At 47.6% G+C, this 16,865-nt stretch overlaps 1 protein-coding gene across 3 annotated transcripts in view; it reads left to right on the top strand.

Moving 5' to 3' along the window:
* The window catches only part of LOC144147021 (high affinity cationic amino acid transporter 1-like), a 75,151-nt gene that overhangs the window by 35,610 nt on the left and 22,676 nt on the right, over window positions 1-16,865 (top strand). For all 3 annotated transcript variants that reach the window (XM_077679041.1, XM_077679042.1, XM_077679039.1), the window contains 3 exons: window positions 2,373-2,533; window positions 10,930-10,991; window positions 15,436-15,575. In XM_077679041.1, the coding sequence (XP_077535167.1) occupies window positions 2,373-2,533; window positions 10,930-10,991; window positions 15,436-15,575 (363 nt within the window). The remainder of the gene's footprint in view (window positions 1-2,372; window positions 2,534-10,929; window positions 10,992-15,435; window positions 15,576-16,865) is intronic.

Below are 16,865 nucleotides of genomic sequence, written 5' to 3'. Positions count from 1 at the left end.
AACAGAGAAGAAAACGTGGTGAAAACTGGGCGAGGATAAAGAGAAGATACGACAGATAGGCGCCACGGGGATCTTTGCCGTGTGTTACGCTCATTGATTCTGGAATCAGGCAGTCTGCCGTGTTAACTATCATTTGACCCTGTTGGATTCTCCTGTCAAGCCTACGCGGGCATTGCTCACTGCTTCGCCTGTACCACATTCCCTCTTCGTTATACTTGCTTCTTAATTCTCATGTCTTTTTTTTCTTTTTTTTATCTTGGGTCTACAATCCTTTTATTTCTCTAGTCATCGACTGCTAATACATTCGAATATTGAAGTATCTTTCTTTTTCCCCCAAAACTACATGGTTCATTTCGGCGAAGCACTAATTTCCAGGCCAATCCCCTTGAAGGGGTATGAGCCATCTTCCTGGTACCACCACCACCACCACCACCACAGCCAGCCGCCTATATCTGTCGTAGCTTCTCTTCTTTGTCCTCATCTAGTTTGCGGCACATATCTGTCGTAGCTTGTCTTCTTCGTCCTCATCTAGTTTGCGGCACGTTTTCGTCTGATTTTACTGCATTGCTTTTAACCCGCCGTGGTAGATTTGGGCTTGCTGTACCCAATGTTACGGACTTCGGGCAAAAGAAGGTGCTGTCCCGACGGAGACGGGGCAAGCAGTCCCCTTTGGCGTAGGAGATTTCGGCACACTTTACGAAAGCCGAAATTTTGTTAAACACAGAAACTCAAGCCACTGTTTTCATTACGCCTGTGTTATTTAGAGAGAGAGAGAGAGAGAGACAACTTTATTACGCAATAATGCGAGAGTGGTTCCTCAGTCCAGGAGCCCATGTGCTGTCCAGGCTGCCGTAGCCCTGGTCACAAGCAGGAGCTGGTCCTCAGGTAGACAGCTGGACAGCAGTATCTCCCACTGCTCAGGGGAAGGGGACGGGTTCAGAGGCGGAAGGTTCGAGTTTTTTGTGCAGTCGAATAATATGTGTGCCAGAGTTCCTGGTTCGTGGCAGAATTTACACTTATCAGAGTACTGTGTAGGAAAGAGTAAATGCATACGGATGGGGTGGGGAAAAGTACCTCCTTGAATTTGTCTGAGTGTGATTGCTTGCCTTTTGGTTTAGAACGTTTGCCATGGTTGTCGTGGTTGTAAGGTCTCACAAAACAACCATACCCTATGTATTCGGGTTCGTAACCGGATAACATTTCGACTGAAATCCCACATGTATGATTACAAAATACAAACCCATCAAAAGAGAATTCGTCGTTCATTCTCGTGCATTGATTATCAGGGTTCAGGTTAATATTATACGTTCTAGATGCGAAGCATTTCATGCTCGGGACTGTGTCCCCCCCTCCCTCGTTGTCGTCGTTGTCCGCCGTCCGCACTCTACTGCGCATGCGCGTCTCTTCAGCCCCGTCAGCGTTTGGCCTGAAGTCACCGCAGTCCACTATAAAAAGAAATAGTTAAGCGCCGCCCGGTTTCGATCCCACGACTGTCTTGGCCGCAACGGGAGGTACGTGGCGCTCTTCCCACTGCGCTACAAACCGAGACGGGAGCATATGCTACGAACACGCCTTATGTCCTTCACTCATTCAATCTACGCCAGGAAGCTACTGATACAACGAAGGCACGCGAAGCTGAACGCCAACGGAAACGACGAACTGAAAACTAATAGGAACTTCAGTCGACCCCATGGCTGCTTCGCATACTACTGAGGGTTCCCCTAGGGGAAGATGGTGTAATTTTTTATGGATACCTATTTTACGTAGTTATTAGTAGAGGAGGGGATCTCGAAGTAAAATAGGTGAGGGGACCTCCTGGTTATAAGTGGGAAGATATAAATGAAAACAGTATAGGCAGTCAAGGGGGGGGGGGGTGTCAGTCTAACAGAATCAATATTCAGCAAGATTTGTTGACGGGCTAGTTGGTCTGATACTGGAACAGCCATGAGGATTGCGCGGAACGACGACACGAAGAGGAGACAACAGGACAACAGGAGACAAAAGCAAGCGCTCGTCCTGTTGTCTCCTCTTCGTGTCGTCGTTCCGCGCAATCCTCATGGCTGTTCAAGAATCAATATGATATGTAAGCACATTAGTAAGACAAAATAATAGGTCTAGATAAACAAGGTTAAGTACTCTACACAGGAGCATCAGTAAAATCTATTAGTTCAAAAAATTGTTTTAGCACGAATGATCTTATACTGTAAAATGAGCGCTGAGAATGAAGCATTTTTGTGGTCTTGGTAAGGAATTCCATAGTTATATCTCTGCTAAAATGGCTGTTTGTTGCCGTATTTAGTCTATACCTTAGGTAGAAAAAAATTATGAGTTCGTGCGAATCTCAACTCTATTTTTTTTATTCCCGTCCTTAGGCGAGGAAGTGAAGAAACCCCGACGCGCCATCCCGATCGGCCTAGTGATCTCATTGGCCGTTGTGTGCGTGGCCTACTTTGGGGTGTCCATTATTCAGACGCTGCTCTGGCCTTACTACGCCCAGAACGTGTCGGCACCGCTGCCTTTCGTCTTCGACATGGTAGGCCCCATAGTTGCTATATTTTTCTGAGTTGATTGTAGAGAGCACTTAAGCACTCACCGCACCTCTCACAAGACTGCTCTCCATATTGAAGGACTCATTTTGGTTGCAAGCTGTACGGGATGCAAGGCGTCAAGGACGATGTAGGCGGAGTTTCAATGAACCTATGGACGCTAGGAAGATGCGCGCTATTATCCCAAAGTGATGTAACTTCTTAAATATTTTATACTTGTACCGGCACCGCCGGCTGTTGTTAGAAGCAATGACTCTCCAGGAGTCCTTTTCTTCTGTTTTTCTATGTAAAGTTCGTGATGCTCCGTCTCACGACGGCACGAGAGGTGACGCCTCATGAGCCGATGTGCGGGCAGGGGCCAGTAGAGAGTATAAGGATATATATTTTAAAGAATATTTGTATTTGATTCGCACCATCCAGCATTTACTATTGACTGTCCTTTTATATTTTTTCAATTTTCTTTCATGAATTAAAACCAACTTGCCCAACGCTTCATAAGATGGTGGTTTACTTTGGTATTGATACGAATACTGAACCGCTACCATGGGAGATGAGTATCATCGAGATTCTTGTGTATGGAAATTTTTTTTTCGGTTGGTATTTCAAAGCAGCACCTTAGTGAGCATCTACTGCTTAGGTATATGAGAGAAAGCACGATGTTGCAGCCTCAAAGACGTAATATATTAAACATATCATTATAAATGCATCTCGACAGCCTCAAACTGTTTGACTGGTGGCGAGTTATGATTGCCTGTGATGATAAAATAATCCTGTGTTCTGTAGGACTCTATTATGACTCGCCACGGTGGTTCATTGGCTAAGGCGTCCTGCTGCTGAGCCCTAGGGTTAAGGTTCGATCCTGGGAGAGGCGGCCGCTATTCAGATGGAGGTGAAAGGCGAAAATGCCCCCCGTGTGTCGAGATTTCAACTCATGTTAGAGATCTTCAGGTAGTCAAAATTAATCCGGAGCCCTCCACTCCGGCGCGCCTCATAGCCCGGATAAAGCCTCGGCGCCTTAAACCCCCAATTAATCAATCAATCAATCAATCAATCAATCAATCAATCAATCAATCAATCAATCAATCAATCAATCAATCAATCAATCAATCAATCAATCAATCAATCAGTCAAATATTGATGATGACGTTTGGATTTTTATGGCGCAAGGCCGACTGAGGGCAAACAGCGCCAAAGAATGGTTAGTTCATTTAAGTGACATGAATGTAAAAGTAAATTATTTCAGTAAAAATAAACGAAGTAAAACACAAGGTAATGAAGATGACTGGTGTAAAGAGCCAGGTTGTCATGGTGCATGGTAAGAGATAAGATGTACAAACTTGACATCAGTAACAAACTTAAAAAAAAGCTTGATGGAAAACATGGGCTCGTCTCCTAAAAAGTATGATGGGTGAAACGGGATGTGTTGTTTGTATAGTTGTGGAAAGTGTCTGCGTCATGTTGTGTCAAGTGCCTTGCATTGGATGAGCATGTGGATTACGGATAGGGCCTATCCACACCCGCTGCACATGGGTCTTGGCTATACAGTGAGCAAGTGGGAGTGTGTTGCGTGTGTGTGGCCTATCCGTAACGTTGCTAAGGTCACTTCGGTGTGTCTGTTGTCTGAGTCAGTTGTGTATGTTCCCAAGTGTGGCTTTATTGCATGTAGTTGTCTGATCGTTCACTCCAGTGTGTTTGCCATGTTTTACGTAGGTGTTGTGTGATTAGTGGCTTGAGGTCAGTTTAGGGTACTGTTGCTATGTCTAAAGTGTTTCTGAGTGCAGCAGCAGCGGCCCTTCCATCAGCCAACTCAATGCCAGCCATCTAGCGTGGCTTCGAACCCAGCAGACGGTAACATTAAGATCTGACGCATACGCTGACATCAAAGATTTAAAAACCAGATTGAAGTTATAATTTTTCAAGACCTTTGGGATGATAATGTAGGCACGACGCTAAGTGAATCTGTGAAAATGATGGACTTAGCGATATTATATTCGATAATGTGTTTAAAACAAGAAATATACCATATGCTTCCGCTGTAAAGATGCTGGCGTTCACATTGATGCTTTTACAAGCACTAAAGTTAGTACCGTCTGCAGCACAACACACCGCAGTGGACGTTTTCGCCGCATCACTAAAAAATTTTGCCGCTTCATATTTCTCCTGGATATACATGAAATGCTGCAAAATGGCAGGTGTGGGTACCGTGTTTTTCTTAAATTTAGTAAAAGACAAATCACGTAATACAGGGCGAAGATGCCATGGGACTAAGAATCAATGACAGATGTTTTGAAGGTGTCTAAAAACAATACAGAAAGTTCAGAAGCCTCCTCCGTCACCCTGAGTGAGAAAGGCGCAGAAATATATGGACGGTATAAAAACAGTTGGGATGTAGATGTATCGTTCACTATACATTTAATGGGATGGTGAGACATTGATGCAGTTTTAAAAGCATACAATAAATCGACATACTTGCGCCGGTACCCTAAGCACCATTTTTAGCACTCGACGTACAGACGTTGCACGGGACTAGCACGGAAAGCACCAGACGCAAGCCGAAAGCCCAAGTTCTGCACTGGGGCGAGAATTTTTAAAGCTGTTGCCCTTCCTGAACCATATACATCACTCCCGTAGTCAAACCGAGAGCCTACCAGGCGGGTAAACACCCGCAGCAGAAGTTATTTGTCAGCACCTTACGAGTGATGCGACAGGACTGTAGTGTTCGCGGAGCGTGAGAAACATACAGCCGACACGTCTGGCGTTCAGTCTGAGAGTGCCTTTATTTTTCGCTTCCCCTCCCCGGGTCGCGCCCTCGTATTTCCTGCGTCGGGCCGAGCCGCCGGCTGCGCGCCGTCGGCTCGGGTTTCCCTTGCGTCTCGGCGTAAACACACAGCACATCTTCCCCTCTCAGCCTTCCCTTTCACAAGCGTTGGACAGGCTTGACTACACGTCCACTCCGTGTCTTGTAGCCTTGTGGGGTGGATGAGCTCTCCTGGGGTTCATTTGTTTCTGGCGGCTTTTGGTCGTCGTAAACCGGCGCTTCTCCCACCTCACGTCTCCTTGCATCTTGCGAAGCTGGCGGGTTTCTCCCAGGCGTTGATTCATTCGATGAGTCTGGAACCTCAACTTCAGGGACTGGGGCTAAGTGGATTCGGTTCCTTCTCAGTTGGTCTGTCTCTGTCTCCACGATGTAAGACCTCGGAGACCCCGCCGATGAAAGCACCGTTCCAGTCTTGTTCTGGTTCTTTATCCACACAGTTTCTCCCGGCTCTAAATCACGGAGCATCCGAGCCCCGTGCCTTCTGTCGTGGTTTCTCTTCTGCTGGGCTGCTCGGCGCAGTTCCCACGCCCGGAGCGCTGTATTGTCGACAACAGCGGGATCTAGCGAACTAGACACTGCCGGAACAGACGTTCTCAGACGCCGTCCCATTAACAACTCCGCAGGGCTAAAGCCATTTGCAAGTGGCGTGGCTCTGTACGCCTGAAGAGCAACATAACTGTCCCCCGTTTTCTGTAGGCTCTTCTTTATGATCCCACCGCTGCCACCATGTAGTGTTCGCGGAGCGTGAGAAACATACAGCCGACACGTCTGGCGTTCAGTCTGAGAGTGCCTTTATTTTTCGCTTCCCCTCCCCGGGTCGCGCCCTCGTATTTCCTGCCTCGGGCCGAGCCGCCGGCTGCGCGCCGTCGGCTCGGGTTTCCCTTGCGTCTCGGCGTAAACACACAGCACAAGGACCTTGAGAATATTTATTGTTTTAAGACAATTTTGTTTTAGTTATGTCATATGAGGGATAAAGAAAAGTTTTTCATCAAGAACTATGCCTAGGAACTTGTGTTCTTTTTTGACCGGAATCGAGACACCATTCAGTTTGATATCTGAATCTCGCCTGATATCACGCCTTTTGGGGAACATTACTGCACTAAACTGGTTTCAGCTTAAAATCATTCTGATCAGCCCAGCCAGCTAGTTTGTTGACACCAATCTGGCTTGGCGTTCGCAGATTGATATATTGCACGATATAAAAGATATTTGCACATCATCTACATACATTGTGCAGGAAGTGGTTTGTGGCAACACCTTTCGAACTAAGTTCATCTTAACTATGAAGAATGTGCAGACCAAAACGCCGCCTTGCACGCTATTTTCCTGCACGAAAACATTTGAAAGGGCAGTGCCAACTCTTACACGAAAGGTTCGTTCCGCCAGGTAGCTATAAAGTGTGTTAAACATATTGCCCTAAACACCGAATGCTTTTAGGTCGCTAAGTATCCCGTATCACCAAGCGGTGTCGTAGGCTTTCTCAAGATCAAAAAAGACCTAGCACAAAACTGTGGACAAACGCAGCCTTGACTACGACTCAAGGGTGAAGAGTTGGTTGTTTGTGGATCGCCCCACCCTGAAGCCGGCCTGGCAGCTCTCCAGGAGACCATTGCACTCTAAAAAGTACACGAGTCTCCTTTGATCATCTTCTGGAGAAGCTTGCACAGGCAGCTTGTGAGGCCTATGGGTCAATAACTGGCAGGAAAAAAATGGTCCTTCTCCTCCTTCAGGAACGCCACTACAATAGCCTCCCTCCAAGCCGCGAAAGCCAAATGTTGTATAGGTGTAGGAGTGTTTGAAGAGTATCTCGGTGTAGGTGTTGTATCATGGTGTATGTAATCTTGTCTGCGCCTGGAGCTGAAGGTTTACATGTGCTCAGGGGAGCCCTCAACTCAAGGAGTGTAAATTCAGAGTTGTAACTAGATTTTGACCGGTTATTGTCATGTAGGGACTTCTTTTCACAAGCATTTTCGTGTTTCAGGAAAGTGTTTGTGTAGTGTGCAGAGCTGGAAACGTGTCGGAAGTGTTGTGCAAGTGTGTTAGCCTGGTCTTCGGGTGTCTCCCCTTTTGTACTGACCAGGGGCAGGCTATGTGTGTGTTGTCTTTTAAGTTTACGTATTCTTGTCCATACCTTGTGAGTGTCTGTGTATGAGTTAATGGATGTAAGGAAGGCGCACCAACTCCCCCTTTTCCCCACACGACGCGCATGCTTTCCAAAGGCCTTTGCCCGTTTAAACGCTATGAGGTTATTCGACGTGGGGTACCGGCGAAGGACACCCCACGCCTTGTTCTGGGCCTCTCGCGCCCGCCTGCAGTCTTCATTCCACCACGGCCTCCTTTGGTTGCGGGACGCACTGCCGGCCTGGGGAATGGAGTTATCGCAAGCATCGAGGCTGTGCACCGAGATGAGTTGGGCAGCTTCCTCCACGTGTAGGGGTTTTATGGATGTGTGGTGTAGCTTAGATGTTTCTGTGAAGGTGCTCCAGTTTGCTTTTGGTTCATTAATCCTCTTGTGGGAAGATGGACTGCTTGGGCCTGTACCTATATAAGTTAGTGAAGTGGGGAAATGGTCACTGCCATATGTGTCCGTGCCCACACCCGACCCAAGACACGAAAAAAAACTGCAGAACCAACAGCCAAGTCAAGATGCGAGTATGTATTGTGTCCTAAGTTATGGTATGTAGGCTGTTTTTCGTTGAAAAGGCATGCTCCAGAGGATGTTAGAAACTTCTTCATTAGGCGACCTCGGGCGTCCGTTTGGAAGGAGCCCCATAGAGAGTTGTGCACATTAAGGTCACCTGTGAGGATGTATGGCTCGGGTAGCTGGTCAACCAGTGCCTCGAAATTGGGCTCAGAAGTGCAAAATCAGGAGAGATGTAACTGAAGCCTACCATTATCAACCTATTAAATATTATCGTACGGATTACTACAGGCTCAAGGAAAGTGTTTAAAGAGAGAGGATGGCATGCTAGTGATGTCCGGGCGACAAGGGCCACACCGCCCGAATAGTGTGTGCAGCCAACCTTGTCCTTTCTGAATACTATGTACCTATTTAAGAAATTTGTTTGTTTGGAATTGAGGTGCGTTTCTTGGAGACACATGATACTTGGCTGATTGGCATGCAGCATCTCATACATATCGTCAAGATGTTTAAGCAGGCCTCTTCAGTTCCACAGGATGATGTTTTGTGTTCCCATTACTTACATTTTAGGATGACTGGAATATATATATATGTGTATGTGTGTGTGTGTGTGTGTGTGTGTGTGTGTGTGTGTGTGTGTGTTCGTGTGTCGTCTTTCGGGGCTTGTACGCTCGGAAGGGGCTCTTTGGGCTTGACTTGGACTGTTGGCTTGGCTTGGCTGTTGCCTTGGACGTCGGGGTCCGCTCTTTGCGCTGCGTTGCAGGCAGGAACTGTCCGACATCCATCTCCTCGTCAGATGTCAGTGGGGTGCCCGACGGACCGGGCTACCTGGACTTGGCCCATCTTCGGGGGCACTTCGTTTGAGCCGCCACCACCGCGGGCGTCGGGCGCGCCAGAGGGGAGACAGGCGGTGCGGTGGCGGTGGGAGCCGATGCGGGGTCCCGGGTATCCATCCCCTCGGCACCCTCCAACGCACTGGAGGACGGGGAGGGAGGGGCGGGAGCGGCACCGGTCCCGACGGAAGCGGTTGGCACCACAACCGCTGCTGCCTCAGCAAGTGGTGTGGTGACGGGTTGGGCTGTCTGAGGCAACCCAGAGGGGGGCGGCGGCGGGACCAAGTTTAACTCGCGGTACTGGGACCCTGCCGAAACCAGACGCCGCTCAGCCCCCCGGCGAGCTGCGTCGGTGTACCTCCCGAGAGGGAAACAGGCGGACCTCTTTCGCATCTCCGGGAAGGTGATGTTGTCTGTTACTTTCACATTGATTATTTTGTTTTTAGATGCGACTGCATCTCATTTACTCGCCTTGTCCCTGCATCCGGCGTCGGCGTTGTTGTCGGCGTCCGCCCCTCCCCCATTCTCCTCGCCGCGTGAGCTGCGCTCTCCGCCGCTCACCCCCTCTCCTCTCCGATAGCGAACACTCTCTCGCGAGGGGCATTGGATTGGATTCAAATTAATTGGCTTGGATTGGCTTGGCTTGGCTTGGATTGGATTTGGATTGGATTAAAGTGGATTGCGTTGCGTCATAGCCGCGGCAGACGCACTGGCGCCGGCGCGTCCCCTCACCGTTATGCGCGCTATAAAACGCGGTGCCTGCGCCGCTCCGCTCCATCGTTCCAGCGCCATTCCTCCGCTGTCCAACGCTGCAACGTGTACCCCCTATGCGTCGCATCTACACAGGGGTTCCCGCGAGGGGAGGTGGGAGATTTTCTTGTTGGAATTTCTCCCATGTGCGGGAGTAAGTCGCAGTTAACACAAGTGAAGGTGGTGTAGTTGCAATTATCTGTCGGGTGGTCCTGTGCAGCGGATGTGGCACAGGTCGTTTTTCCGCGGCAAGAGTTTGTACTGTACCCGAACCACTGGAATTTGAAGCAGCGGCGCGGGTTTGGTATGTAAGGTCGGACTGGACATCGTATGAAGCCTGCATTGACTGACTCGGGGAGCACTGAGGAGTCAAATGTCAAGATCAAGTGTTTTGTACGGATTTCACTGTCATTTAGACGCATGATTATCCTTCGCACTGGCGTCACGCCCTGGTCTCAGAGGCCCTCGAGCAGATCCTTCTCTGTTTTGTTCATCAGGTCAGCATCGGAGATGACGCCCTGGGAGCTGTTCATCGTGCGGTGGGGCGTGATCTTTATGTCTGTATCTACCATGCGGGTTTTTTTGAGGAGGTTGATAGATTGCTGCCTGTTCTTAAGTTCGGTAAGGATTTCCCCTGTTTTGAATTTCTGGTCTTTGTAGGATTTTCCGACAATGCCCTCAAGGAACTTTGGGATGAGAAAAAGCATACTGTGCAGTAACAGGCTTTGACTGGTCGAGAGATTCCCTTATTAAAAAGCGGGAGAAATTGTCAGGTTTTGGAAATGTCAACTCAGGCAAGAGAGGAAAGGAGACTTCGGTGCGGCCCCTTTTCAGGGACCGATCACGGTACGGAGGTGGGGGGGGGGGGCACAGGAAAAAGCAGGGAACGGGGGTACTTTCTTCGTCAGCCTTACCCTGATAGCTGAAGAGGTCCCGGAGCTCTCTGCCTGGTAAACAGACAAGGAGCCCATCCGCCGAAGCTTGACCTGGGCTCCGACGGCCACCGTTTGTGGTTCCTTACCTTTCACCTCTAAACACATCATCACGGTTGGTCACAGCTTATGTTTGGGGGCTCGGGGTTCGCTGTGTCGCCAATACCGTCACCAAGATTGCTCAAGGTTCCCCGTGCGGGGAATCAGTCAAATATTAATTATCATTTATTTGTTTAAACAAATAGGCAATAATGGATCAAGTTATAATTCAATCAAGGACCCTTATGTTTCCCAAAAATTATTGATTGTGTTTTAAATGGAAAGTTCTGTGGGTTGTACTACGCTTCCTGCATAGTGTCGATGGTTGTATTAGGTGAATTGGTATTAAACGTTGAGCCTTCTCTTGCAGGTTGGCTGGCCGGTAGGCAAGTGGGTAGTGTCCATTGGAGCCTTGGCTGGGCTGTCTACAAGGTGAGGCTTCTGAAACAGGAGTGAGTTTAAGGCTTCATCTTCATGGGTCGGAAAAACAGAGAAAACTCAGTCAAAATCAATCACATTTTTTGTCTTTCAAGCTTTACTCACTCAAACTCAGATTCAAAAAGCTCGTGTGTACTCAAAATCACTTGTACGCACTCATCCCATACTCTTTTGCAACCGTGCTCAGCTGTACTCAAACTCATTAGTCGTCACGAGTACTGGTACTCAATCTGTACTCAATCATACTCAACTCATCTGTACCCACTTGTACTCATACTCAATCTATAATCTCTTGTACTCGTACTCGTCATGTACTCAATTGTACTCAACTCATCCGTACTCACGTATACTCATACTAAATCTGTACTCAATTGTACTCGCACTCAACGTGTAGTCCCATTACCTCGCATTCAAAAGTGTTTACGAATTTGTTCTCGCAATCAAACAGTAGCATTCACGCGATGAACTATGTCTAGTGACCTATAATTTGAGCTTAGCAAGCGCAGTGAAGCCACCATACCTTGCCTTGCTTCACTATTGCAAACCCGTGGCGGGCGATTGCATAGAGCAGCAATACGGCGGAAGAGGGAATGGAAAGAACAGCAGTTGTCACGCTTATCACCTCATTTTAATACACTGACGTCGCGATTGAAGTACGTATCAAACTCACAAGTTTGATCTAGCGAGTACTGTACTCATAAGCGCAGTACTCGCGAGTACTACTCGCGAGTGCATGTAATTGCGAGTACAAGTAATCGAGAGTATTACTCGCGAGTACACTCAGGTCCGTACTCACTCGTCAAAGTACCCACATTTTAAGTCTAAGCCTTTGCTATCTCATAATTTTACTCATACGCACTTTCCTGGATTTGTACTCACTCATCATCGTACTCCCTCGTCAGTTTGAGTGCAAATGAGTATAAATGAGTGTATCCATGATTGTGTACTCTCACCTATGTTTATGATTATAGGGTGTTTTAACGAGTCATTTAGAAGAATATAAGGGCGGGCGGGTGTGTTCGCGCGAATATTAGTGACGCGCATGAACATGTTATGATGGGGTTCAGGGTAGGGATTGTGATTCCACCTCTCATTTTTTGGACAACGCACCGGAACTGAAGAAATGAACCAGAGTCGTGCTGCCCTTCAGGAGCAACGGTGGGACACAGCTCCGATGTCGATTATTTGGGCCATGTCTTGCTTGAGGTGCGGAATGGATCGCAATTCCTCGGCAGTGCGCAAACTTTATGGGGAGCAGGGTTTGCGTGAACGCATCGAACTTGTACATGAAAACTTCCAGTTCTATCAGATGTGTTGGCCTATGCGGAGTGAGAAGGCTGAAATGACTAAAGAAAGAAACAATAAACCTAATCTCAGAGGAATCGCAGAAGGCGAGTTTTGACTAGTAATTGGAATCTCACCATATTTCCAAAAGTCTCGCCGACGTCATCTTCCCGAAAGCGTCGCCAATGTCATCACAATTTGCCAAAGTTGTGACGAGCTTCTAAAAGGGCATACGTTGACTCGACGGGTTTTTATACAAGACGATACCTTGTCGATCTTGGGAGCTGCGAGTGATGAAACTACCTTACTTTTGCAAATCCGGTAGTTCATTCGTTCTTTACGTATCGTTTGTTGCGCATGTAGCGATGTTGCACACCGCACTCCGCGTTTTTCTTAAGAGAGTTACACAGCTTTAAGGGACCGACGCACTGCCTTGCTCCTTTCTGGGCCCTTCTGGGGTAGCTCATGTTAATAACGCCCACAGCGAACAGCCAGCTGATGTTGGCTTTGCGCAGAACCTGTTTAACCCTGGTATGTTGACCGACGCTGCGACCTTTGCAAGACCGTTGGCTGACGCCATGCGGAGGCCCTCTCTTCGAGGACGTTGTGCACAAACCATATGTAGCTGACCTCGCTGGGTCATTAAAGAGCTGACTCTCTCTCTGTACCTAACCATACCTCTCCTCGACTCATCCTGCTACACTTTCACCGTTCTCTCCAATTTGCTCTATATTCTCCAATATTTTTTTATTCCTCTCACTTTCCCTCCCGCCCTCTCCAATACTTTCACACCCATTTTCTACTCCCCTCTTCCAAATTTTTTCTCACCACGATTATCCTTTTTATCTTCGTACTCCTGACTTGGCATTTTTTATTCCCCCTCCAATCGCAATTTTCCCGCCACTTCTGTCCACTGTCAATGCTCCCTGCTTCAGTACACTCGTTTTTTATCCTCATCTCCCTCCCATTTCTTCTAAACCCTCCCAACCCTCTTCAATCCCAACCCTTTCCCGGTACACATTTTCATCCTGGTCTCTCATCCTCACTTCTTAGTGTCACAGTCTCGCGCCGCACTTTCTTCTTCTACTACCATGCACGCTTCTTCCACTTCCCTCCTTTCATCCCTCATGAACTTGAAATCTTTTCCCCCGCCCTTTCCCTCTTTGGATCATATTCCCCAGCTCTAATCACACTATGCCTCTACCACATCATCATCCGCTTTCGTATCCTCCATGTGCCATTACCGTTACACTCTTTTCGCCGTCCCCTACTGCCTATACCTCTTTGATTCCTGTCAATGTCTGTTTCTCAGTTGGTCCACTTATGATCCCATACAGCCTTTGTTTCTCATAAATTATTTTATGCAAATTCCCTGTGAACCACTAACCTAGTAGTGAACAAGCTCTCCAGAAACACATTTCACTAGAGGGACAGGTCAAAAGTTCTGTCATTGAGCCCAAAAATGACTACCGTCATTAAAACCGCATACCAAGAGGAAGAAAAACAACAGTTGAGATGAAGTCTCGCCTTAATGGCGCATGCAGGGGTATTGCTAATACTTGCAAGGGGAAGCAAGAGCTAAGCAACGCCGCTCCAGCTTCGGCTGTAACTACAATTATGACCACATAATCTAAAGTGGTATTATTTTCGAGAGGTCGTACACCTGAACTTCTAAACCTCATTTGACAAATTAAATAGTTCGAGGAACACTTTTCATACGCCTACGTAACAGTGGCTAAGCAAAGCCGTTTTTGGAAAGTTTATTGAATTTAGGTAGTCGACCACTCATGAGAGTGAGGGCGAAAACCATCACCGCTGTAAAACGTTTCGGTAGAGTCGTCGGCTTGACCAGCTTGACCATTAAGGACCTTCTGGCGTCTGTAAAATTGCATCGCAATGCTTCGTCAACCATTTCAATTTTGACCCCCTTCATTTTCATCTGTTATTACTGGAGGGTGGAAAGCAGAAGCACCTGAATCGGGCCCAGAAATGCTTTAGCCATCCAGAGGTGTAAATATTTCGCGCGCCGCCAATGGTGAAGGAATTTGGATGCAGGACTGCGATGTAGAGGCCACAGGCCAATAGCGTTCAGGGATCTTTGGGGAGGGTAACCTGTGAAATTCAAGGGGCCGAGAAATGGTCGAAAACAATTGGTGAGGATCATTTCTTGCAAGTGGCCATGTTGCTTCTGTCGCGTAAATGAAATCATAGCGCGCGGCAACAGATAGCAACAATAGGCTCCTGGTAGGACGAACTTTGTGGGTAAGACGAACAACACTTCCGCTCTCTTGCAACGCCAACAGTACCAAACCTCCGCCTCAACAAATTTCTGAAAAGAACTCTTTTCCACAGTACCTTCGAGTTCACCTTAACCGAAGTCTACTGTGTATCTGGTACCTTGCCGGCAATTTGGCGAAAAAGGAAGAGAAGTGACCTGTACCAATAACAGGTTTTGGTAAAATAGTGACACTTAATTGAAACACAGCCCTGCACAAGACAATCATCTTCTTGGGAGGATTTTATTGAATATTGATGACCACAGATTCAAGTACTTTCACCCGATGATTTCTTTCTTTAGGGTTAAATCTAAAACTCCGTTTTCAGTGGTTGTCAATGCCCGAGGTTCTTGTCAGTGCTTAGTCGGGTCTTTATAGAGGTGTTGGCGTTCCTGGGTGGCAAAAGTGTACTAGGAAAGGTTAAGTGGGGCAAGTTGGGGTGGGGAGAATAACGGTTACTAGTTTGGAAGATAATTAAATTTTGATATAGAATTTCTCCCCCATTGGAGAAGTCTCAAAGCCTTTCTCGTTACTCTCGTTGTCTGCTGAGTTGAAGAAAGTTACCTTGAATTTTCCAAACTTTTCAACACGTGCAACACTAGCAAAAGTTCACAGCTTGCAAGGGAGTGCAACTCGTAGCCGAAAATAACCTTACATTGCCGTGAAAAGCAATGAAGCTGTTAGGCACTTTGTGTTCGTTGGTAAAGTGAACACCTTCAGAAGTGTTGGCGGACGAGAGCATTGCTTTGTAGTCACCGAGATTCCAGCTGTCTGAGTTCAGAAAGCGTATGAATCAGAATTGAACCGTTCTGTCTGTGCGTTATGGGGGAAATGGGGTTACAAGTGTTCTCCCTCACGGTTTTAATGCCCATATGCAGCCTTATGGGCGGCATGTTCGCTCTCCCACGCGTCCTCTACGCCATGGGCTCGGATGGACTCATCTTTCGCATACTTGCCAACGTCCATCCTCGCCTCAAAACGCCTCTCATCGCGACCACCCTGGCTGGCGCTTTTTCAGGTCAGTTAACTGAAGAGGGAGTAAAACTGAAGACCACGACCGAGCTGAAATCGCTTTCGTTTTGTTTCGCTTCGAATTTGCCAGCACACCCGCACTTCTTTAAAGTTTCCGCAAAGGTCTTTTGGCTGAAGTTTTAACGAAGCTGTTTAGCAAATCGTAATTTTTTGTGTCCGCAGTTAAAGATACCAAAAATTGCCGAGCGCACGCACGTGAGCGCGGGCCTTGCGGCGACCCGCCAGCAGTTAACAAAACCAAGAAAATGCTTATCGCCCGTGCGTGCGTGCCTCGCGACGACCACCCAGCGTCCCCTGCACACAGTTGTCAAGCTAATAACACCCACTTAGGGAGAAAAAACTTTAGCGTTCGCCGTAATCGTAGCAACACTAGCTCAGAACCAGAAAGACACCTCATAGCGTACGCCACTTCATGGTGATTTCCAATGGCTATCACATGCAAAAAATGAAAGAAGCTCACACGTAAAGCTACAATGATAGAATGAAGGTTGGTGCGGCGCGAAGAAGAAGGAAATAGTATCTTTTAAGCTGCGTACAGCTTCGTTATCTTCAAGTTGTACGGGTTAGTGTGGGCTTCTCCGTCATTTCTTATCCCAGCGGGTAGGTTGCTAATGGAGTGAAAAAACAATGTCTCCTGCATAAAAATCCTCACTGGCTGCGACACGTCATTTGGCTTCAAGCTTGCGCTGGCACGAAAAATTAGGAACAAGGCGAAAAGAAAACGAGCGCGCGGAAAGGCATCTACCCTGTAGCTGCAGTGCGTTATGGGGCTTTAGGAACGCGCTGCCCCTCAGAAATAAAAGGAAAATATTCATGAGGTCGTGCAACGGCGTCATTGTTGCGAAGGAGCAAAGGCAAGCTCTTGCAATGCAGTTGGAGGGAAAAGGTGGGTATGCGCCGACCTGACAATGTGCGTAACATTACGCTTTGCTTACGAGATGGATTACAATCTGAGGTGCCAAGCTTCGCACTTCGGCCGCTGCTGCTCCTTTGTTTCGGTTTCTACGTCTACGACTCTTTAGATAGCCACTGCTTTGGTAGCCTCTGCTGTTGAAGCCGAATTCGCGGAGCGCTATTTTTAACCGAATCATGTCAACACCGTGCAGAATACCTCAGATTTCGCATTTTTGATGCATAAGGAGACTCAAGTGCCCCCGCAAGTTTTTCTTAAGACCCAGAGGTTCTGGCAGCTGGGATTACTAACTAGTTGAATGAAGGAGATGGTCTTGTAATTTGTGGGGGCATTTCCGTTTCTTCAACTTCGCAATATGTTTTA

Source organism: Haemaphysalis longicornis, unplaced genomic scaffold (assembly GCF_048455015.1).
Source record: "Haemaphysalis longicornis isolate Haplotype H1 unplaced genomic scaffold, Haemaphysalis longicornis Haplotype H1 scaffold_7, whole genome shotgun sequence".
NCBI classification, from domain to species: Eukaryota; Metazoa; Arthropoda; class Arachnida; order Ixodida; family Ixodidae; genus Haemaphysalis; species Haemaphysalis longicornis.
The sequence above is the reverse complement of the archived record's forward strand: the minus strand, read 5'-3'. Positions and strand labels throughout refer to the sequence as shown.